At 42.7% G+C, this 25308-nt stretch overlaps 1 protein-coding gene across 3 annotated transcripts in view; it reads right to left on the bottom strand.

The window, feature by feature from the left end:
- Positions 1-859: 859 nt before the first annotated feature.
- Positions 860-25308, bottom strand: part of LOC115143011 (transforming acidic coiled-coil-containing protein 1-like) — a 43805-nt gene continuing 19356 nt past the window's right edge. For 2 of the 3 annotated variants that reach the window (XM_029682966.2, XM_029682965.2), the window contains exons 2-13: positions 20099-20202; positions 13034-14405; positions 11411-11471; positions 10589-10781; positions 7439-7491; positions 6293-6433; positions 5872-5948; positions 5675-5718; positions 5287-5453; positions 4461-4567; positions 3284-3404; positions 860-3017 (exon numbers count right to left, since the gene is read on the bottom strand). In XM_029682966.2, the coding sequence (XP_029538826.1) occupies positions 2949-3017; positions 3284-3404; positions 4461-4567; positions 5287-5453; positions 5675-5718; positions 5872-5948; positions 6293-6433; positions 7439-7491; positions 10589-10781; positions 11411-11471; positions 13034-14376 (2376 nt within the window). In that variant the 5' untranslated portion in view covers positions 14377-14405; positions 20099-20202 and the 3' untranslated portion in view covers positions 860-2948. Of the gene's footprint in view, positions 3018-3283; positions 3405-4460; positions 4568-5286; positions 5454-5674; positions 5719-5871; positions 5949-6292; positions 6434-7438; positions 7492-10588; positions 10782-11410; positions 11472-13033; positions 14406-20098; positions 20203-22956; positions 23567-25308 lie in introns of those variants that run through there. The other variant, XM_029682964.2, reaches the window with a different exon arrangement.

Consider the following 25308-nt stretch of genomic DNA (forward strand, 5'->3'; position numbering starts at 1 on the left):
TAGTGAGGAGGGTGGAAGGAGATTTGAGGGGGAGGATGAAGAGGGAGGAGAGGAAGTGGGGGCAGCATGCTGCCCGGGAGAGGTGGAAGGGGGGTTTAGGGCTGGGTGTCATTAAGATTTGTAAGGGGATAGATTAGGGACAGGGAGATAGGGAAAGGTAGTTTGTAGGATGACAGGGAGGGAAGATGCTCCCCTGAGGTTTTGTTTGGGGTTTTTGTTTAGTTAAATTAAAATACCATTATTGGAGTATGAATGAAAATTATGAGTTGTAAAGAATGAATGGTATTGAATGTAATAAATTATTTTTTCTTTACTGTGAATGTGTCACGCCCTGGTCTTAGTATTCTGTGTTCTCTTTATTATTTTGGTTAGGCCAGGGTGTGACATGGGTGATTTATGTGGTTTCTTTTGTCTAGAGGTTTTGTAGTTTATGGGATTGTGTTTAGTTAAGTATTCTAGGTAAGTCTATGGTTGCCTGGAGTGGTTCTCAATCAGAGGCAGGTGGTTATCGTTGTCTCTGATTGGGAACCATATTTAGGCAGCCATATTCTTTAGGTCTCTTGTGGGTGATTGTTCCTGTCTCTGTGTTTTGCACCAGTTAGGACTGTTTTCGGTTTTCCACGGTTTCTTGTTTTGTATAAGTATATTGTTCACGTTATCATCTTTATTAAAGATGTTTATAAATAACCATGCTGTATTTTGGTCCTCCTCTCTTTCACCAGAAGAAAACCGTAACAGAATGTGATCTCGATGAACGTCAGGGAAATTGCCTTTAGGCACATCGGCTGTGCAGTGCGCTACTCAATAGAGTGCCTCGAATTGAAATCCCAGCCTAAAAGTTTTACTGAAGTAAAACAAGTTCACAATAATGATCACTTTTATTCAGGAAATGCCTTCTGCACAAAATATATATATATCAATCAGTAAACATCATAGAATCTGTGCACGTATCGTTCCTCCACTTTACAAATACTGTATGAACAATCCAATAAAATTATATTATTTTCATACAATATAAAATGTACACATACTGCAGTGATAGAATGACAAGCAACTTCAAAGTCAGACCTTTAAGTCATGATACCTCCTCCTGAAGCCCCTTTATTTGGCACAATAATAACATTTGGCAGTTGAAGGTACTGATGAGGATGATGATGATGATTCATGAAACAGGTAGGATAAGGCAATGGCTCCCAAACTATGACTCAGGTAGGTAGCACCTAAGTGGGCTTGGGGACAGTTCCTTGTCCACATACTGTACTGTAGGTCCTTGTAGACCTAAAGGTTGAAATGAACCAGTCCGATACATTGCCATAACATTAAAGGAACTAGTCGTTGTGCTGTTTAGCCACCAGCTAGCTTTTTGTTCGCTCTGAGAACATCTGAACAAGAATCCACATCTGCATTAGTATATAGTTTACACATATGTCATAATCTGTCATAATATTTAGCGTTTTCTGGAAATGTTATTCTCAGAGCCTACAACATTAACAGTGATGGGCTTTGAGGGCAAGGGAATGATTTGGCAACTCTAGTATTATGGAGATGGTAGAAAATATTTGTCCTGTTTTCCAAAGGTCTTGTAGAGTAACTGTGGCTGCACTGTAGAAAGCCAAGCTTACAACCACAGCTCCCTATGCTGTGTGTAGCTAAAGGAAAGATGAAAACAAAACATGTCAGTTTCAAACGATTCTTAAACCGAGCAAAAGTCCAATTATAAACAGGATATGTCACTACTCCGTTGATGGATTTGTTAAGATATTCTTGTCATAGTGCTCTTTTGTTCAGCTACATGAGCTAAGGGGTAAGACACAAGGAATATGGATTAAAGCCTATATTGTCGATATAACAAAACATATTTGTTCAAACAACAAATACAGTAACAAGAGTTTTTCCAAATAATGTTGCATTGTTAATACAGAAAACCAAGCACCTCCTCCAGACATGTGGTGATAACAGACATGCGCAAACAAAGATACTTTAACATATGCTGTACACATGAAACACGTGTGCTTTGCCTTCAAACTATAATAATAATGAATAGGGGTATATAGAGTATATCTCATGGAGCTACATAAAAGATCTAGAGCATCGACCACAAACTGCAGTTTGAAGTTGATATCAAATAACAAGAAGCTACATAGTTATTCAAATAAATGTGCAATCCCTTGATCTATAAAAAAAAAAAAAAAAGGTATACTAGCATACCGCTATAAGCATGTCCTACCTAAAGAAAGGTACAAAACAATAGAAGATAAAAATGAGAGTAGATCGAAACGGTAACTCTATAAAACGAAAAATGGATCGCTCTCCATCTCTAGTAGTTACTAGAATAGCAGCAGAATGATTGTGTAAAGTCTAAACCCGTGGAACGAGAGCCACCAACTGATTGATTGTTGATCTCTTTCCCTGTATCAGCAGAAGAATGTCCCCCAAACCCTTCCTGGATCACACGTCTCTGTCTCTTTCTTCAAAACTGATAATCCATGATGTGGAACATACTTTACAAACACACCCCACAGTACGCAACGCAACAGGTTACAAGCAGATCCCTCACATAGCCCCACGACAGGGAGAAATCGACAGTAATGTCCATACTATGCTTTATTTATGCAAAAGTTACGATTTGGCACTACATGCCTATAACAGCTGCACATGCACATTACAATTTGCCACATCAATACTTCAATTGATCATAACAAACATATACTCATAGCTGTTTCGCAGTTTATTTGTTCCATTCGAGAGACAACGGGTGAATACTGACGTCACTCCCTGTGTGTGTGTATAAGTAATAATAGCAGAGACGGGTTCAGATTGTGTTGATGTGTGGACAGTCGTTTACTAGTGGTGGGGATGGTTAGGCCTTGGCTGCAAAGGTAAGGCAGAGCGGAGAGATGTTGGTGGAACAGTACATCCAAGAACTCCAAAGTTCCTGATATCAGGTATCAGTCTAATGTTCCGAGCTTTGCTATTAGTTCGTCGCAGATTTTCGTGAGTTCCTCAATTTCTTGGTTCTGTGAAGAATAGAGAGATAGGCAGAGATTGTTCAATCAAAGATTCAGCATTTGAATAGTTTTTTTGTGACTAACAAATGCGACATCATGAAACACTTCCTGGTCGAAATGCGCCATCTTGTGCCTCTCATTGGGAGCCATTGATAACAAACAGAATTCTTGTATCCAATTATTATTTTACTATCAATGATTCCTACTGACACATTATCCCTTAGGGATAAAGTCAAGCCAAGTCAAGTCAATTTAACTAATGTCAAGTCAAGTACCTTCTGATGGAGGGCTCTCTCCAAAGAGTCCACCTTCATCTGCTCCTTCCTCAGGCTGGCATGAAGAGCCACACTCTCTGAGTCGGCCCTGGAGCGCACTTGGGCGATATCTTCATTTGCTCTGCAACACAGCAGAGAGTGGAACATTAAAGAAAGAAAAGAAAGAAAAATAGAAGACCTCACAAAGAAATGAGAGAGTGAACCATTGAAAGAGAGCAGAGCGCTAAGAACCTTGGCGTGATCCTGGACAACACCCTGTCGTTCTCAACTAACATCAAGGCGGTGGCCCGTTCTTGTAGGTTCATGCTCTACAACATCCGCAGAGTACGACCCTGCCTCACACAGGAAGCAGCGCAGGTCCTAATCCAGGCACTTGTCATCTCCCGTCTGGATTACTGCAACTCGCTGTTGGCTGGGCTCCCTGCCTGTGCCATTAAACCCCTACAACTCATCCAGAACGCCGCAGCCCGTCTGGTGTTCAACCTTCCCAAGTTCTCTCACGTCACCCCGCTCCTCCGCTCTCTCCACTGGCTTCCAGTTGAAGCTCGCATCCGCTACAAGACCATGGTGCTTGCCTACGGAGCTGTGAGGGGAACGGCACCTCAGTACCTCCAGGCTCTGATCAGGCCCTACACCCAAACAAGGGCACTGCGTTCATCCACCTCTGGCCTGCTCGCCTCCCTACCACTGAGGAAGTACAGTTCCCGCGCAGCCCAGTCAAAACTGTTCGCTGCTCTGGCCCCCCAATGGTGGAACAAACTCCCTCACGACGCCAGGACAGCGGAGTCAATCACCACCTTCCGGAGACACCTGAAACCCCACCTCTTTCAGGAATACCTAGGATAGGATAAAGTAATCCTTCTCACCCCCTTAAAAGATTTAGATGCACTATTGTAAAGTGGCTGTTCCACTGGATGTCTTAAGGTGAACGCACCAATTTGTAAGTCGCTCTGGATAAGAGCGTCTGCTAAATGACTTAAATGTAATGTAAATGTAAAGATAATGTCGCTCGCCTCAAAAGTACATAGTAGCCAAATGAACAATAGACTAGATAAAGTGATATATTTATATTTAACATGATCAGATATTTAACATTGAGACATTTACCGTCTCAATCCCTAGAGTCAAGACTCAAATCAAAGCAGTCTAGATACAAGAAATACTGAACTATCGTTACTTGTCTAGTTTTTCCTCTGCGTGGATCTTGAGTGTGTGGTATCTCTGTTCTTCCTGTCTGACGCGGACCAGGTACTCCTGGGCACACTTCTTCAGCACCTCTTCATTCTGCACACAGACAGACAGACAGACAGACAGACAGACAGACAGACAGACAGACAGACAGACAGACAGACAGACAGACAGACAGACAGACAGACAGACAGACAGACAGACAGACAGACAGACAGACAGACAGACAGACAGACAGACAGACAGACAGACAGACAAACAGACAGACAGAAAAAAAAACGGAGAATTTAATAACATTGTATCTCCATTACAGATAGTAATTTTGTTCGCAACAGTCCGATACAGAAAAAACAGTGACGCTAATAATACCATTTCATCCCATTAATAAGTGCTTTTCCAAACATAAAAGGACTCTGCACATCATAACATCAACAAAAGAATAAAAACAGGAAGTACAAAAGGTTAAGTACAACGTCTAGTTTTGATTTACATTTGGTTGCGTTGTCATCTAACGCGATTCAATGTGAAATCAACAACAAAACATTGCCATGTCATTGGATTTAAGTTAAAAGGTTGGACGAAAAAAATATGAAATTCCCTTACGTTGAATACTTTTAGAAAATCCACTTAGTTTCCAAGGTTGATTCAATGTCATCACATCATTTTTGGGGGTTGAAATGACGTGAAAACAACATTAATTAAACCAGTTTTTGCCCAATGGGTCACTTCTTCAACAGAACCTCTCTAGTCTTAATCTAACCTTACACTCACATTCTTTAACCTTCTCTCTAGTCTAGTGTTAACACGTAGCCTACCTTCTTAAAGCCTTCCAGGACGGTCTTCATGTTCTCGTAGCGTCTGAAGAGGTCAGAGAGTGAGCGCTCCACGGAGTTGAGGTCAGCCAGGGCCTGGTCCCGCTCCAGGATCACCTGCTGGACGCTCTTCTGGGAGCCCAGGACACTCCTCTTGTGCTGCTCGTCCTCTGTAAAGGTCACAGGTCAGACAGTTGAGGGACATCCAAACAAGGGTGTGTCTCAAAAGTCTAAATCGGCTTGTTATTATCATCTAGTTCCATGGATTTGCACTGATGTGGAATTAAATGGGCTGGTGAAAGCCATAAGCTGGTAGACATCCACCATATTGCTTTCACCTCTCCCATGATTTCATATCAGTGCAGATAAAATGAACTCCTCAAGAACTTACCAATCATCTGTGCAACGGTTTTCTCGTACTCTGCCACTATTTTCCTACAAGAGACAGATAAACACAGGAGAGATATAAATAAAAATGAAAAGGTTTCTTTTCAGTCTAAAAGGTTTCTTGTGAGTTTGTCTCTGCTATATTCTAAATATGATTATCTTTGAATTATGGCAAACTAAAGCAACAGCGCCATATAATACCTCATCTCTAACACCTCTATGTGGCTTTCTTCATACTTTCTCTTCCATTCATTGGCTTCTATCTCTTTAGTAATTATCTGTTGGGGAGAAAACACTCTGGGGTTAGAAGAGGCTTGACAGCCAGGCATCCATTTGCTTGCTACTTGTTGATTATTTAAGCATGTTTACTATTGTATAATTTAACAGAAGCACTGTAGTGTGTGTTCAGTGTTACAGTGACAGTCTGCGATCAAGGAACTAAGCCTTTAGCTCAAAGGACTAGCTTGGTGTTAGCTAGGTTGTGTTCATTAGGGCAGGCAACGAAAAATGTTTGTTTTTTTAACAAAAAATGTGTGTTTTATTATTAGTCAAAGTAGTCCCTCTCTATTTCCGTTTGGTGCCTAATGATCACGACCCAGGTTTAATCAGTCAGTTACTGTACCTCCTCTCTGATCAAGGTGAGCACTGCTGCTTTGTCCATCTCACTTTGCGATATGGTCTCCAGGGAGGAAGGACTGCCTTTATCATCATGACCCTCACAGCCAATCAACTTTGGCTCTGGGGTGATTGACAGCTCTTCACTCTGTAGATACCAAGGACAAAACATGTCAGTCTGAGCTCTAATGCAAACTGGCTTCTATTGACAAATGATGACAACTAACAAATCAAAAGACCTAAGCCAGGGATGGGTAACTGTCTGCCCGTGTACCGCATAGGCCCTCTTTTTAAGGCACACGGATCAATTTCCAAAAATGGGGCCCTCGACCACAATGTATTTTGGGGTAGAGGTCTCAACTTACTGTTGAGAGTTAAAATAGTAGAATACCAAAGGTGCAAATTCGAAATTTGGTTGTGCATCAGCAGTTTTTCTCTTGTTATGTTAGTCACTGACAGTCACTCAATTAGCCTTGTCAGCTAACAATTTTTAGATTGGTAAGTTAGTCTAGACAGCTTTCTAAAATAGTAATCATGGCCAAATGCTGACCGGGCATGCAGGGCACGTGCCCAGGGGCCCTGACCTTGGGGGGCTCCCCATTGATTTTGCAAGTCACTCTCACTCAGATATCATACTGACATGGCATAAGTCATGGCAAAATGTGTAGAATTAGTTTTATCTCTACCTCGTGGAAAAAGTATTATAATTGCATGAAATTTGTTAAAACAGTTCCAAATGTTCTCTCTGTCCCATGGGAAAATGTGTTGAATTGCAGAAAATGTGTTTTAAAACGACAAAATGTTCTTTACACCCCATGGCAAACTATGTAGAATTGAAAGAAATGCTACATTTCTCTCCGTCGTCAAGAAGAGGCCCAGTAAAATGATTTGTCGGCTAGCTGGGAGGACCCCCCCAACCAAATCTTGCTTAGGGCCCCCAAAAGGCTTAGAACCGTCCTTGGCTATTGGTATAATGCATTTAGTTAGGAGAGTTAAGTAGTTTAAATGCACAAATGGATTGATTGCATTGTATGTCTGGGTATGGATGAGGGTACGCTGACCCACGAGCCACTACGGCCCCTCATGACGAGTTCAAATTCTTTGTGGCCTCACCCCCATCAAAGGTGGCCAGCCCTGATCTAAGCCTACTTACCGAAGTGCAAATGTCTTTCTCATCCATACAGTGTGTTATCCTCGCCTGTGGACCTGAGGGGGAAAAAATAAATATTGAATCAGGGGATGGAGATGGAAAGTCATTTTACTCAACACTTGATTTTCAATGGCCAATAGGTGGCAGTAAAACCTAATGTGAGATTCAACAATCCAAGAGGCTCTCCAGAAGCTGCTTTTAGGCTTTGTCTAGGACTGCTTCTTGCATTTAGCTGTTTGTTTTCTTTCCCCTTTAAGCATAGTCCCTTTGACTATGACTATTGGATACTTTGACTACTGATTATTGGATAAATCTAAAACCGGGATTCACAAGCTTTTCACTCATGTCCCCCTTCCATCGTTGGGGAACATCGTGTACATCTTATATGTGTTCATGTGATATCTGAGTGACTCAAACATTACAACAAAATCAATGGGCAAAAAAAAACTAGCTAAAAAATGGGCTAGTTGATCTGGACAAGTTCAAAATACTGTAGCTCTCTAAGGTCTGCAATGACTAACACGACAAGAGGAAAACTGCTTATGTACTACCCAGTTTCGAAATTGCACCTAGTGCATTTTACTATTATAACGTTCAAGAGTAAGTTGAAAGCCCGAATGAGTTCCTTAAAAAAGGAACTCAGCTAATAATATAACTAAACTCAATCACTGTTAGCGAAACAGACAGTTCTGAACAACGCATGCCTGAGCGGGCAGACTTTTAGGGTCTCACGGCTACACATATACTGCAATGTAAACTTGCGAACTTGTCAAGCCTCGAGCGCTACCTTCAGAGGGAGCGCACAACACCCGGCCTACAGTTGCCCCCCTTTAAGCAGGGCTGTGTAAACAGAATTGTCTCGTTGAGCCAACACTCTTACAGTGATAGCATAGCAATGTTTTTGAAACAGCTAAAAATGTACAGACATTTTCCTTAATTTTGAGACTTTGAACCTGTTTATTTTCTGCTTGACTGCACTGAGCTACTGAGGTCCAAACAAGAAGTAACTCTCCGGGGAATTATCAGCATTTTCACAATTTGCTTGGATCTCACAATGACTTCCATGATATTGATAAAATGAAACCTGGTTTGTTCTGAGATAACTTTAATACGGTACCTAGTGTAAGCCAAAGAGCTCACATCTAGCAATGGTTCAGCTAAACGTCAGCTACAGCTAGCACGTTTAAGTGAGGATGCAGAACATATTTTGTTTCGCTAACTGGCTAGCTAATGTTACCTTGCTGTGTAGCCTATATTATAATAGCATATGCATGACACTGTATGATAGCTTTACTGTACTTTTCTATTCGTATGGGTGGGTAGCTGAGGAACCCCCGACTCTGTTCTCTTATATTGAGGTGGGGTTGAGTTTTGATAACTGGTCGTGGGATTTGCTAGCAACAAAATTGAGTCACAATCAGTAGATTTCTGTTTTTAAAAAACAATACATTCTGAATACGCTTCACTGAACTTATGTTTGTCCTGTACAACTTGCAGTCCTTCCGCGGCGTGCTGAAATTCATATTTCTAATCAAAATCATTTAACGAATACAACCACCGACTTTTTAATCGTTGCTCGTGCTACGTAAATGACCCTAACTATTAACCTTAATCATAACCCTACCATAACCATTACCTAACCTCAACCCTTACATTAACCATTTAACATTTCAACTTCAATGGGGTAGGGACATCCCAAGGACCCAATTGAATCTTAGTTTACGTAGTACGCGCAATGAGGAAAAAGCGCTAAAAGCTTTTAAGAATTGACTGATGGTGACTCAAATGTTGTTGATAACAAATCCCACGACCATAAGAGAACGGAGTTGATGGTTCCTCAGCTAGGGAGGGGTAAACATTCATTATTTGATGCGAATTTAATGTGTATGGATGAGAAAATAAACCCCTTGATTGTCTGCACCTGCTTGTGGATTGTCACATTATTCAATATTGTAGCCTAATGTGTTTTAGAAGAAAAATTGCTTGGATTGTTAAATCGTTTGTGCTTCCTGGCTTCTGTGATATTTACGGTCAATTTGCGCTGCGGACCAAGAATGTCACGTTGCCAGCGACAACGAAAGGTAAGGCAAATGTGAAATATGAAGTGAAAATTGGAAATCTCTTTCGCCAATCTGGTCCTCAGACTCTCCTTAATCTCGTAATGTGAATAGAGCCTATAGAGTAAACCCAATCAGCTATGTTTCTTCTTTCTTTGCGCTGGAAAAATGCAATTCTACTACACTTTATATGACTTGAATGCAAAAAAATCTACAGCCTACGAAAAGGGGAGACACAAATTGTACAATATGACGTCTATCTAGCCTAGAGGAGGACATTATTGTCCCCCCCCAAAACATTCCAGTGGTACTGATCCAATGATAAAGACAGTGAATATGCTTGCACTCGGGGGGATATGGCCAATGATCTTCACTGGTGCCAATAAATTGTGTTGCTCAATTGGGAGTTGAGAATTTTGATACCCAGAGACCGATTCGTCTATTCTTTGTCTTCTCTTTTCAGCAATAGCCATTTGCTTTTTAAACTGTTTTTCCTATTTTGAAATATTGCGATAGGCCAGGGTCTATTTAATTGCTTTTCTGACAGCTGCAACTCAACAATCAGCTATTTGCTGCGCGCTTAAAATGATTCACAGCTCATTTTAAAAAGAAGCTAATGATTCTCTGTGGCCAAATCATGCTCTCTGGTGTAGTATTTTCAAAGTTTGCATTTATTTCTGTATAGGCACGAGTAATTATATCGCTAATTTGGGCAGATTTAAATCCATTTACTTTAATGGAAGCTTATCTTCCCCTAGGCTATTGGACGTGTCACCTGTGCCGACATCAATGTGAAAGTGACCTGTGCATAAAACAGCTGGCCTCGAGGCTTACAAGGCCAAGTTCAACGCTGACTGACAAAGCAAACTGTCTCTGGTTTCTAAAAGTAAGAGAAATGCATGCAGGCTGGCAGCTTCTCTCCGAACGATGCTCTTGCATGGTCCTAAGGCCATCTAATATGCTAAACAGCCTTTACATTTTAATCGGGACTGGAATGATTTGCGTCTACTTATGTGTAGCCTACTTGTACATTTTTTTTGGTCTTGAGCTAGCCATACCCAACTGACGCCCCTGCCTGAGAGCAAAACAAATTTACCATCCAGCAGCGCCTGGCTTTTGACATTGGATGGGTTGGCTGGGCCTTTGGCACATGCTGAGTCTTCCTCCACCTCGGCCTCCTTCTTGGCTTTCTGGCCCATGATGCCACTGCAAGCCAACTTTTCCTCATCGGTGGCATGGCGAACACGGCGGGGCATTCCTTGAACCTGGGACACCACCGCATCCTCTTCCTGTAAACAAGAGAATGCAGTGCCAGCGTGCTGTCAGTCTAGAAGACTCTATAGAGGAAGATAGAACACTGATGTGATGGTACTAACTGTCATTACCGTATTCAATTCAATGTATTCCATCTGATAGGCGGTGAAGATCATTCTATAATTAAATCCATAATCTGTAAAATGTGCATACTGTACCCTCGGAGAATAAGTCCACCAACAAAAAAATCAAACAATGCAGCAATATTCCAAGGTGCATTCTATATGCATTTCAACATGCAAATAGTACTTGATTTCTCTGATATTATATATTTTTTTGTTTTGTTTTTCAAAGCGTTACATTTGGGGGTCACTTGAAGTAGTTTTGATAGTCTATTGAAGTACAATGGAGGTCAAAAGACTTGATGGCACACGGCCTCTATAAACAGTGCTGAGAGATGGGTAATGCTTCTGTCAACGCGCCAGGGTTGTACTGCAGTGCTAGAGACACACTGATGAGTGTGTGAGAAAGGGAAAGGCACTGGTCAGCATGAGAGAGAGAAGTGTATGTGTGTGTAAATGAGATGAGGTAACCTACTGAGTAATAACAATTGCAGTGACACTGCAGCAAGGTTATATTCAGCTGATATTGCACACACACACACCTGATTGCAGACATCCAGGACCAGGGACTGGTTTTCATACTTCTTCACCTTACAAGAATTCCTATAGGAAGAACACAGGCAGAGGATTTGTGAATAAAAAATATAGCATTGGTTATTGGGGCAATCAGCCAAGATGACATGTTTACTTGACATGTAATTGTTCAGGACAGGTATCTAATAAATAGCTGTTGTCTAAATATGGATTATACTGTAAACACTACAGGTCCCATTGGTCTTGTCAGTGATGCACACCACAACACTGTTAAAAATCCTATGCTGATTGAAATCTGCTATTTAACTTTGCAAAGAGTAACAAGGCAACCGTTCAGGAAATAGCCAACTAGCTAATTAATCTTTGTTTTTCAAGGAGGGTTTCACGTGCCAACAAGCAGGAGTGCAAGTCACTAAAAGCATCTTCATTGAGCTCTCATCATGACAACACTGAGCTCTCATCATGACAACACTGAGCTCTCATCATGACAACATTGAGCTCTCATCATAACAACACTGAGCTCTCATCATAACAACACTGAGCTCTCATCATGACAACACTGAGCTCTCATCATGACAACACTGAGCTCTCATCATGACAACACTGAGCTCTCATCATGACAACACTGAGCTCTCATCATGACAACACTGAGCTCTCATCATGACAACACTGAGCTCTCATCATAACAACACTGAGCTCTCATCATGACAACACTGAGCTCTCATCATGACAACACTGAGCTCTCATCATGACAACACTGAGCTCTCATCATGACAACACTGAGCTCTCATCATGACAACACTGAGCTCTCATCATGACAACACTGAGCTCTCATCATAACAACACTGAGCTCTCATCATAACAACACTGAGCTCTCATCATGACAACACTGAGCTCTCATCATGACAACACTGAGCTCTCATCATGACAACACTGAGCTCTCATCATGACAACACTGAGCTCTCATCATAACAACACATGCAATGGGACAGAAAGCAAAGACGGCATACCAAGCGAGAGATTGAGTGGTGGAAGAGCGAGTACTACTTACAATAGAAAACAGAGAAACTTCACTTGTTCAGTGGTCCTGAGGCGAACAAACACAAGGTGGAAGGAGAAGCAGAGAAGGGGTGCATGATAGACAGACAGTAGAGGTTGGTTGGGTAGATGGGAGGGAGGGAGGGGGTACAGCGGTGGCACAGAGAGCATTTTGGGAATGAAGGATGAAAGAGAGAGAGAAGGAGGAGTGAGTAGAGGTGTTCTGCTCAGCATTAGAGATGGAGTTAGGTTTCTAGGGGGCTGGCTAGAGGGCTGAGGGTTTGGCAGCGGGCGACTGACCCAAACATTAGGATGCCAGTGACTTCGCAAAAGGCAAAAAAAAAAAAGAGATCCAGTAACTGCAGCACCATCTAAAACTAGTTTAAACTAGTGTGAAAACCACAAAGGAAGGCTTGATATCACATACTGTAGGATAACGACAAGGACGACAATTTCATGTTTTTCTTCTTGCTAGGACAAAACACATTTCTGGATACAGAATTACCCTGAAGAAGGCTACACTAGTGGTGGAACACAACGCATGGTTTGGGTTGACGTGCTGAAACGCCAAGCTGTGGGTGTAGCAGACTTACTTGATGATCCTGTCCTTGCTTTTCTTTGGAGGCTGGCGCGTTTTCTTCTCCTCCTCCAGGGGGCGATCCAGCTTTGGTTTCACTGCTTCCTCTGCTGGCCTCTCAGGGGTATCCTGAGAAGTTGGGTTTTCACTGCCCAGGGCTTTAGATGGCTTAAAGGGTTCAGCTGAGTCGTCAAAGTTCTGAGGATCAAAGCTGTAGGATTCTTTAGGAAGAACTGAGGAACTGCTCATTTTGCAACCACCAGCCCCAAAGGGGTTAAAATTAGGGTCATCCCACTGGTTGGGGTCATACTTATAAGTTGACTTGGGAATTGGAACGTCATCCAAACTTAAGGAGGCACCTGGCACGGAAAGCAGTTCAGAAGCGGTTTCTGAAACTGGCTCTGCTACCGGTTCAGCTACAACTGGTTCGGGTGTCGGCATCGGGGCAGGTGCAGTCGTTGTTGCTTTGGCCTTTGGTTTCTTGGTGGCGAGCTTGCTGCCAGGCTTTTTACCCAGCCTCCTTGGCTGTGTTTTTGTTACCTCGCCTGCCTCGTCTAACCCAAACTCCATCTTCACAGGCTTGGGCTCTTTGACCTCCTCAACCTCCATTTTAAGTGAGGAACTAGTCCCACAAAGCGGTGGAGAAGAGCTACGTACAGGTAAAGGCTCCAGTTTGGGAAAGGAGCTACTTAAAGGTAGCGTCTCAAGTGTGGGCAGGGCATCAGCTGCAAAAGCTGGGGGGGAGTTCTGTATCTTGGAGCCTCCAGTGGCGAACGGGTTAAAGCTGTCGTCAAACTGGTCCGGGTCGAAGTTGTAGCTAGCCTTAGGGATTGTGATGATGTCAATGTCCCCGTCCCCCTGTGTGCTAGCATCGCTCAGGGCTCCCTTTATCTTCAGGGAAGGGGGCTTGGTTTTAGTGGTTTTAGGGATTTTAGTGAGTTTGGCCTGCGGTTCAGAGATGGTCTCAATGGGGTGTCCATTACAAACTGGCTCTGTGCTGCTGGACAGTGGCCTCTCTTCCTCGGGTTGACCTAGGTCCAGAGAAGTAGCCAGTGGCTTCTCCTCAGGTAGGCCTAAGTCCAGAGAGGTAGCATTTGGCCTCTCATCGGGTAGACCTAAGTTCAGAGCAGGACTGGTCATTGCTTCTCCATTGGCATGTGCTGGTGGGTCTGCTGTGGAGGGTTGAACCTCGGTAGTGTCTGTGTTGGGAAGCATTTGGGGCCCTTTTTTAGGGTCCATGGGGGCCTCTTCCTTAGGGTTCACGGGGGCCTCCTCCTCAGGAGCCAAGGGGGGCTCAGCCTGGCCCATGTTCTGGTTAAAGAGGCTATGAACTGGATCCCCGGCTAGGCCAGACACCATCAGCTGTTCATCCTCCTCCTCCAGGGTATCTGGTGAAAGCAGGAGAGAGGATACAAAAAGTTGACTCAAAAACCAGTAGTAGCTGCCAGAAAAATATATATTTTTAAACGTAGCCACAAATGCAAAAGACGACGATCAAAAATGTAATTTGGAGTGTGATGTAATTTCAACAAAAAAGCCTTCTCAAGGCAGGTTGCAACAAATATTAAGAGATGATAATATTCCTTGGTTGCTACCAATCTCACAGTAACATAAAGTTGCATCTATTTCCATGGTTACGCTTTTTTTTAAAGGCCTAATAACATAACGATACATTTGCTTGTACTAGGAAAATGTAATAAGGGAATATGGAAAAGCCTTAACAGGTCAGATTGAGAGTGTATGTCTTGAGGGAGCTGTTGCTGTTGTTGATTTTGCAACACTGCCCAGAGGAATGTACAAATGTTTCCTGATGGCCGTCATCATCACAGTTTTCATGCAACAGTCTGTTGCTAAGAGACAGGGGGCAGCAAAGGCCCTAGTTTATTTATATTCAGTGGAGTGGAAGAATTAATATGCTACAGTGTTTAATGCAGCGTTGATTCTCTTATTCAAAATATTTAGAGCTAATCATCACTAAGCAAAGTCAAATCTTTCCATCAGTATGCTTATGTACATGTGAATGGGTGTGGTGTGTGTGTGTGTGTGTGTGGACAGAGAGAACAAGAGAGGGCCGCAGAGAGAGGTACAGTATATAGGATCTTGATTTGAGCCAGTTTGCTACAGTAGGAAAATAATCCTGCAGCAACAGGAAATGTGAATTATTATGTAGATTATAAATAATGGACATTATTGAAGGGGTTGATACATTTTTCATAAGGCAAAATTAAGTCTGAAAAGTGGAAAATGAAATGAAGATCCTACATCTGTACAGCTTGGACAGAGCAGATCTGATTAACTGCTCCATAGTCAGTTCATCAAAGTTCAGATCCCTGTACCCAGGAATTCAAGGTTAAGTTATTTAATCCATATTTAGTGGAGATGGTGAACATGGCTATATTGCTATATTATCAAGAGAGAACACCTATTTCTGATAAGAAGATTTTCTGTAGTGTCATCACTTTTCAGTCTCTATTAGGCCATTATTAAGTTCGGTCCTGATACTGCAATAATACTAAGACTAACTCTCACTGGACAGAAGTACTTTTGTACTCATTTGATACAAATACTCATAGTATAAAGGAAAATACAGTCATATATTTGATAATATACGTTATACTTATTGTCGGCACTAGGGTTTTTAGTTCAACCCTAAAACAATATAGCAGTCGCTTCTTTTCCTGCAGTAGCCAAATGCAGCACTAAGGACCTAAAGTAGAACAAGACTAGACAGTAGGGCAAGACAATACATTCCCCAAGTTAAGAGTTGTTATATAAGCTCTCTCACCAGGTCTGAACACTGGCAATCAACTTTCTCTTATTTAAGACCAAACAAAAGCTGGTTTTATCGGTAAGGCAGTGGGTTATGGCATGAATTTTGACAGCCTATCCAGTCGTGATGCATGGAACAACAGTAGCCTAATGTGCTTTTGGTGCCTGTATACTTTGTATTTAGAAACATAAAAAACGAATGAATGCGATCTGATTTGTAAGATGGTTCCGGTATGTTCATAAAACATAGGCCTATTTGGGAGCAGTACAACGTGAGTGGACATTTCTCTTTACATTGGATCTTTGTCCTGCTACTGTGAAAAGTTTGGATGTGTGTAAAACCCTCCATAGTCTGCCCTGTTTTAATATTATATGCCCACAGGGAGAAATGATGGTGCTTGTAAATTTACAGTAGGCCTAGCCCCTATATCAGAGCGAATGCTTGTGCATTCATCAAAACCCAGTCCTTTCGCAAGTGCGCCGATAATTATGATAGGGAAAATAGCAGAAATATTCCTGACACACCCCTGCTTAGATTAGCCGTTACGTTAGGTTGTTAAAATAGAGCCCATACCGTTTTTAGTTTGAAAGAAAATGTCCTGCAATTTTTAGCATTTTGCCATTGGGCGGAGAGAACATTTAGCAATTTTATAACTCATTTCATGCAATTTGACTTGTTTTGCCATGGGGCGGAGAAAAATGTGCAGTTTACAACTAACCACATTCTTAAATTGCACCACATTTTTAAATTGCACCACTCCTGGGAGGAGTGTGGGATTTATAGATGTATAGACATTATTTCTGTCTATAAACCCTACAACATTCTTTTACTTGACTTATTGCCAGAGATAGTTAAGTATTCAGAGAGTAGGACAAACAACAAGGTTATTTTTGTGTACACTACTAAACGTCTCTAAAAGTACCTGCAGCTTCATCCTAGCCTGTTGCCAGGTCTGTTTGTGCTGTCTTGCCAACTCATATGGTCTTTATTGGAAAGACAGCACAAACAGATCTGGGACCATTAGCAAAGCAGCACAAACAAATCCTGGAACAGGCTAGCTTCATGCTGCCAAGAACAGTCCCTTCAAAACGGGCCAGTGAGCTAGAGTTCAATCTTCTCCACAGCTGGCTGCGTGAGGAAGAGGAAGAGTGAGGAAACATCAGGAGAATGTTTGTGGTTGTGGAATAGAACTGAAGACAACTCCCTCGGTGCGTGCTGCCAGCGAATGCAGCCTTCTCAGACTCCGCGGCTCACGAACGACACTTTCACTACCCCAGGCCTGAGCAAACAAAGATAGCCTGGACACATACTAGGCTGTGCTACGCAATCCCACTCAAAGCAATTTGAGACCCCTTGCTTTTACAGTCCCATATCAAAACACAGTGGAGTGAACCGAAACAAAGCTCTCAGAGACGAAGAAATACTTATTAAAAGTAACTTTGACAGAGTGAAAAGCAGCACGGCTGTCCAACTAAACTACGCCTCCTCAAATACTTCCAAACCAGCCTGAAATCCAACGGGTATGTGGTTGCATTGCATGCACTCTCTATGAGTTTTGAGACCATCTAAATTATCGCCAACATATACTGGACATCATACAATAACAGGGTTTGAAATGAAGTGTTTCAAGTATATTCAAGTAGGTTCCTTCAAAATATTGGGACTGGGAGTAATATGGAAACCACTGTTGCTTCACTGAGTTGTAATGGGGCTCATAGATCCAAACCGGATCAATATATTGGAGATATTTCTAGATCCCTCACAGGGTAAGTCACTCTCATGACTTGAAACCCCTCCCACAGACAATTGAAAACAAAGAGGAGCAACTGCTTTTGTTCACGGCTGACCTCCCGAATTCCATAGTCCAAAGTAGAGGTCGACCGATTATGATTTTTCAACGCCGATACCGATTATTGGAGGACCAAAAAAGCAGATACCGATTAATCAGCTGATTTTTAAAAAACATTTATTTGTAATAATGACAATTACAACAATACTGAATGAACACTTATTTTCAATTTAGCCTCAAAGAAATAATGAAACATTTTCAATTTGGTTTAAATAATGCAAAAACAAAGTGTTGGAGAAGAAAGTAAAAGTGCAATATGTGCAATGTAAGAAAGCTAACGTTTAAGTTCCTTGCGCAGAACATGAGAACATATGAAAGCTGGTGGTTCCTTTTAACACGAGTCTTCAATATTCCCAGGTAAGAAGTTTTAGGTTGTAGTTATTATAGGAATTATAGGACTATTTCCCTCTATACAGGAACTTTAGTATTGCCAGTGTAACAGTATAGCTTCTGTCCCTCGCCTCAAACCAGGAACACAATGACAAGAGCCACCCTCGAAGCAGCGTTAACCATGCAGAGCAAGGGAAACAACCACCCCAAGGCTCAGAGCGAGTGACGTTTGAAACCCTATTAGCACGCGCTAACTAGCCAGCCATTTCACTTCGGTTACACCAGCCTCATCTCGGGAGTTGATAGGCTTGAAGTCATAAACAGCGCAATGCTTGACGCACAACGAAGAGCTGCTGGCAAAACTCATGAAAGTGCTGTTTGAATGAATGTTTACGCCTGCTTCTGCCCACCACCGCCCAGTCAGATACTTAGATACTTGTATGCTTGTATGCTTGTATGCTCAGTCAGATTATATGCAACCCAGGACACGCTAGATAATATCTAGTAATATCATCAACCATGTGTAGTTAACTAGTGATTATGATTGATTGATTGTTTTTTATAAGATAAGTTTAATGCTAGCTAGCAACTTACCTTGGCTTACTGCATTCGCGTAACAGGCAGTCAGTCTCCTTGTGGAGTGCAACGGTCGTTATTGCGTTGGACTTGTTAACCGTAAGTTTGCAAGATTGTATCCCCCGAGCTGACAAGGTGAAAATCTGTCGTTCTGCCCCTGAATGAGGCAGTTAACCCACCGTTCCTAGGCCGTCATTGAAAATAAGAATGTGTTCTTAACTGACTTGCCTAGTTAAATAAAGATGAAATAAAGGTGTAAAAAAATGACTGATTTCCGATTATTATGAAAACTTGAAATCGGCCGTAATTAATCAGCCATTCCGATTAATCGGTCGACCTCTAGTCCAAAGCAAATTCTTATGCAGGCCGTGATCCAGTTCTCTACCCTTCTCCAATGTTAACATTTCATTTGAGCCACACATGCTATTGTTTTGGAGTGGCCTACCTAAGATTGACCTGAATGGCAAATATAAGTCCTGTATTCAGCCGATGACTTCCCACTGGGCACAGACGTCAATTCACAGTCTATTCTGCGTTGGTTCAAGGTAAAGTGATTGAAATTATGTGGCAACAACGTTGATTCAACCAGTGGGTGCCCAGTGGGTTCTCTCTCACAACTAGCGTTAATTGTTGGTGTGAATAAGGTAATTGTGTAGTTTAATATCAAGCTTTAAGTGCTGTGTAACTTTAATGGTCTTTGTGAATGTCTAACAGTCCGATGCATACCTAGAGAAGTACGGTAGGCAAACAAAGCACATCTGTCTTCAGTTACAGCGGCAAGGTACACTTCCCTCCGTTTGGCCACATGTCAGACGGAACATAGTTAAAATAGCTTTACAGTAGGCGCAGTTTAATCTAATGCAGTAGCAATCCTTTGAGAGCAAATGCAATCTGCAGTTTCAGTTGAGAAAACATTATTGATCGACATCAAAAGGTCTGAAGGACTAATCTACTTGATTCCACCAAACACTGTATTTTGTTTAATGAAAACAGCATATTGAAAACCACGTCTGAGGTGACTGTTAAAAGTTGAAGCACCACGATAGCGCGCGCGCACACAAACACGCCACACACACACACACACACACACACGGTTCCCCACAGGAAGTGCAAGACAGAGAGACACAATCTCTCTTGTTGCCATGGAAACTCCAAAGGAAGCCAGCCAGCTAATGCATTCTCTACACGTGAGTGTCAGTCAGTGGTGCGTGGGTGTGGGAGTGAACTGAAGTGGTGGTTGGGGTGTGTGGTAGGCCATGCCATGTACTGTAGATGTTGTGAGGGACAATTTGTGCTATAATATCCCAACAATATCCCTTACTGTGAAGCTGCTCTGTGTGGTATGTCATTATGATATAGTTGTATGATGTCATGTTGCTGTTTTTGTTGCTGACTCACATGCCAAAAGTAATTGCCCTTTGGGGATAGATAATATTCATTCATTTTAATTTTGTTGTTGACCTTAATGAAATACGTGCAAGTTATTTTCAGCATGTTTTGTGCCTACTTCTCTCTTTCTGTCCTTGTGTGTTGAAGGCAAGCAGCAGTGCTCTCACCTGCTCTGTCAGTGGCAAGGTTCTCCAGCTCTCCTGGGACACTGAGTGGAGCGTGGACAGGACTCTGAGCCTCTGGGGTCGCAAAGTGGCCCTCTGAGTCCGAACTGGAAGAGAGAAAGAGAGAGAGAAACATAAAGAGAGAGGTAGATGAGTTTGGTCATACCACTAGAATATCTGGAAATACAAACTATTGTGAAAATATCATTCTAGTATGTGTACTAATGTAGATGTTCTAGTATGTGTACTAGTGTAGATGTTCTAGTATGTGTACTAGTGCAGATGTTCCAGTGTAGATGTTCTAGTATGTGTACTAGTGCAGATGTTCTAGTGTGTGTACTAGTGCAGATGTTCTAGTGTGTGTACTAGTGCAGATGTTCTAGTGTGTGTACTAGTACAGATGTTCTAGTATGTGTAGATGTTCTAGTATGTGTACTAGTGTAGATGTTCTAGTATGTGTAGATGTTCAGGTATGTGTACTAGTGTAGATATTCTAGTATGTGTACTAGTGCAGATGTTCTACTTGCACATTCATCTTCTGCACATCTACCATTCCAGTGTTTAATTGCTATATTGTAATTACTTCGCCACCATGGCCTATGTATTGCCTTTACCTCCCTTATCCTACCTCATTTGCACATGCTGTTTATAGATTTTTTTCTACTGTATTATTGACGGTATGTTTGTTTATTCCATGTGTAACTCTGTGTTGTATGTGTCGAACTGCTTTGCTTTATCTTGGCCAGGTCGCAGTTGCAAATGAGAACTTGTTCTCAACTAGCCTACCTGGTTAAATAAAGGTGATTAAAATGTGTACTAGTGCAGATGTTCTAGTATGTGTACTAGTGCAGATGTTCTAGTATGTGTACTAGTGCAGATGTTCTAGTATGTGTACTAGTGCAGATGTCCTAGTATGTGTACTAGTGCAGATGTCCTAGTATGTGTACTAGTGCAGATGTCCTAGTATGTGTACTAGTGCAGATGTCCTAGTATGTGTACTAGTGCAGATGTCCTAGTATGTGTAGATGTTCTAGTATGTGTACTAGTGCAGATGTTCTAGTATGTGTACTAGTGCAGATGTCCTAGTATGTGTACTAGTGCAGATGTCCTAGTATGTGTACTAGTGCAGATGTCCTAGTATGTGTACTAGTGCAGATGTCCTAATATGTGTACTACTGTAGACGTCCTAGTATGTGTACTACTGTAGATGTTCTAGTATGTGTACTAGTGTAGATGTTCTAGTATGTGTACTAGTGCAGATGTTCTTGTATGTGTACTAGTGTAGATGTTCTAGTGTAGATGTTCTAGTATGTGTAGATGTTGTAGTATGTGTACTAGTGTATATGTTCTAGGATGCGTACTAGTGCAGATGTCCTAGTATGTGTACTAGTGCAGATGTCCTAGTATGTGTACTAGTGCAGATGTCCTAGTATGTGTACTAGTGCAGATGTCCTAGTATGTGTACTAGTGCAGATGTCCTAGTATGTGTACTAGTGCAGATGTCCTAGTATGTGTACTAGTGCAGATGTCCTAGTATGTGTACTAGTGCAGATGTCCTAGTATGTGCAGATGTTCTTGTATGTGTACTAGTGTAGATGTTCTAGTGTAGATGTTGTAGTATGTGTAGATGTTGTAGTATGTGTACTAGTGCAGATGTCCTAGTATGCATACTAGTGCAGATGTCCTAGTATGTGTACTAGTGCAGATGTCCTAGTATGTGTACTAGTGCAGATGTCCTAGTATGTGTACTAGTGCAGATGTCCTAGTATGTGTACTAGTGCAGATGTTCTAGTATGTGTACTAGTGTAGATGTTCTAGTATGTGTACTAGTGCAGATGTTCTAGTATGTGTACTCATTCAATGCAATGCGTTTGCATATCTGTCATGTGCAAAAACCAGTTGGCTACAACTGATAAACAACCCACAGTAGTATCTGTGAGATCCAATGTTGTGCTATAGGTATAGCAATTAAACACTGCTATAAAAACATATATTGCACGATCATCTCTCTCCATCGGTATCACAAAGTCGTGAGTGATAACACAATCATCAAAGGCAGGATAGTGTTTTGCCCCAACAAGGAACAGGAGACAGAGGGCACATTGTGTGCTATACATCACTTGTTGTACCTGTCTGCGGTGCTGGGGAATAACAAAGTACCTGAGGCATTGTGAAATACTTCCAACAAACGTCACACACGCACACATTAACCAGTAAGCCTCTAAAACAACAACAGGCATGTCTGTTTGGAAGAACCACATAGTAGAACAAAATGGTGTAATGGTCAAATGCATTCTCTCTCTCTCTCTCTCTCTCTCTCATTCCCCCTTTACGCTTTGATCACAGCGTCATTGCATTTTGGTACGCCAGAAGTACATTTATTTCCAATGAAACGCTGTGTTTTCCTTGCAGCATCGTGTTGCAGTGTGTTCGTTGTGGTGTATACGTTGGATTTATCGAACGTATGTGTCAAACTGTATGCGTAGGCGTCATTACAGAAATGAACTTTTGTTGCACACATATCCAGATGATGCTGCCTACCATTTTGCGCCACAACACTGTTGGTGTGATTGAAACATTAGAACAACACCGACTCACAAACCCCACAGGTGGAAAGGCAAAGCAGGTGCCACTCTCCCCCTCCTTCCCCCATATGACACCCCCGCTCCTCCTCCTTCCCCCATATGACACCCCCCCTCCCCCTCCTTCCCCCATATGACACCCCCTCTCACCCTCCTTCCCCAATATGACACTCCCTCACCCCATCCTTCCCCCATATGACGCCCCTCTCCCCTCCAGCTGCATTGTGGGTCTCACTTGGAATGCTTCAAGGCTCCAATGTAGCCAGCAAACACACTCGCCTGCACCCTTGAGATCCATCTTCCTCCTCTTCCTCTCGCTTCCCTCCAAGGGGCAGCCGTCCATCCTCCTCCTTCACCCCCTGGCCCTCCTCCTCTTCACTGTCCTCTCCCTCCCCTGCTCCCCGGACTGCCGTCCACGTCCACTTGGCCCAAGACACGGGCGACAGCCAAGACATCCTCCTTGGCACTGTTTTCGGCTTCCTCCCTTGGTCTGAATAGCGTAGACACTATCTTCTTGTGTTGTGTCTAGATAGACAAAATCCGTTCTGTAGTGTCTGAATAGACCCTTGTTTCTATCTTCTTCTCTCCCTCTTAAAGATGGCAAAATAAACCACCAGTTGTTCTTCACATCTTAGTAGTAGCTCCTCCTGGCTGTTCTCTTCTTCATGTTAGTCAGTTTCCCCTGAAGGCGTTCCTTCCACTCGGCTGTTGATGTTCTGTTTGGCAACCTTTTCTCAGAGGCTTCCAGTGCTCTAGTCTTCTCTTGCTCCGTCTCACCCTCTCTCTTACTGTCTGTCACGCTCCCTCTCTCTCTGCCTCTGTGGCAGTCAGAATACCACAGCAATGATCTGCTGGCTTCCAGAGTGCTGCCTAGCTCGCACTCTCACTCTCCCCCATGCTGTCTACATCAGGGCCAGTCCACTGTGAAAGAACATGGGGGAGAAAGGAAGCTTGCATCTTCAAAAGATTGCTGTGCTCCCTGGGCCAGTGAGTGTGGCGGCCCCTGTGGTGACAGAGTGGTAGCTCCCAGTCAGGCAGCTGTTCCACTCATGCAAAAAGCAGAAGAGGGAAAACGAACTGGGGCTGAGGAGAGTCTGGTGTTGCAGAGTGGTGGAGTCGGTGGAGCTTCACGTTTTACAGCGCAGAGGGTTTTGGAATGTGGTCTCCCAAGCTCCCCGCCATCAGGCTGTTTAACCGTTAACCGTTTCCCTCCTCCTCTGACCCGACAAGGCGGCAACAGCCAGCCATGCATGACTGGACCAGACCGGGGAAACCTGTTCTTTCTCATAGCCCCCAGTTCCTCCCTGGTTCACAGACTCAATGGCCCCCTTGCCACTCTCTGGCTCATTGTCCCAATAGTCACCGATTCTCTTCTTTTCCTCATTTCCTTTGAATGCTATTTTCCTTTCCTAATTTCCCTAGGAAATGTTCCTGTCCTTCATGAACGCTGACATGAAAAGGTCTTCATTGGCAAAATAAATCGGCCGAATTCTGACCCTATCTTTTCTTAGCCTATCGGTAATGAGCGTTGGGCCAGTAACCAAAATGTCGCTGGTTCGAATCCACGAGCCGGCAATGTGCAAAAATCTGCCGTTCTGCCCTTGAGCAAGGTAGTGAACAACAACTGTTCCCTAGGAGCCGATGACGTGGAAGTCGATTAAGGCAGCCCCTCCGCACCTCTCTGATTCAGAGGGGTTGGGTTAAATGAGGAAGACACATTTCGGTTGAATGCATTTAGTTGTGCAACTGACTAGGTATCCTCTTTCCCTTCCCTTCCCTCAAGCCAATCAATTGTCACCAAGAAAAGGAGACGAAGCCATTTTAAATGATTGGGACACAACCTCACTGATACCACTGATGGCTGCTTGAAGAGCCTGGGGATGCTAGCTGTTTGTTCCCCTCCAGTGATTTATGCTCAAGCTGACATCAATCATTATGCTTCAGTTAAAGAACCACGAGAGCGCAGCCTGTCCATTGTAGAAGAGAAAAACTTGTTTACCCAGAATTCTTTCCACCATGGAGAGGGTGAAGGCTCTCTCTAGTTGAGGTTTTTGCCGTCTGGTTTGAAGATGTGCTTGAGAAAGGGAGCTCCAACTTCTAACTCAGAATAAAACAATTGATAATATATATCATTCTATTGTGTTTTCCTACATTGGAGAGTTATTGGTGATTCTATCAATGTTGTATTTCTGATCAGTTTTCCAGGTATTTTCCATTGTTGTTACATTAAAAGACTAATAAGCCTTAGCAAACTCTCAAAAGTGTTTGTTGTCTGAAATACCCGTCTTGACAACATGCTGTCTCCTACCGACTACTACTGCAGTGAGGAAATGAGGTGAGGGGGGTGTAAGAACAGTTCAACCCAAAAAGCAGGAACAGGTCAAAGTGATCCAGAGAGAGTTGTGACACATGGTGACCCAGGTTTGTACAGCATTCAGATACATGTACCGCTCACGGCCACCAGAGATCCACATTATCGCCTAATCTACACCAGTCAATGAGATTCAGTCAAAACTGCCCAACTGAACAGCCTGTCCAAAGCGTTGAACTAAATTTAGCGATAAATCATATACATATTAGCATACCTCTAATCATACTATTCCTTCAATAACGTTCATCAGCATCAAAGCA

The sequence above is a fragment of the Oncorhynchus nerka genome, linkage group LG15, assembly GCF_034236695.1.
Source record: "Oncorhynchus nerka isolate Pitt River linkage group LG15, Oner_Uvic_2.0, whole genome shotgun sequence".
In the NCBI taxonomy this organism is placed as follows: domain Eukaryota; kingdom Metazoa; phylum Chordata; class Actinopteri; order Salmoniformes; family Salmonidae; genus Oncorhynchus; species Oncorhynchus nerka.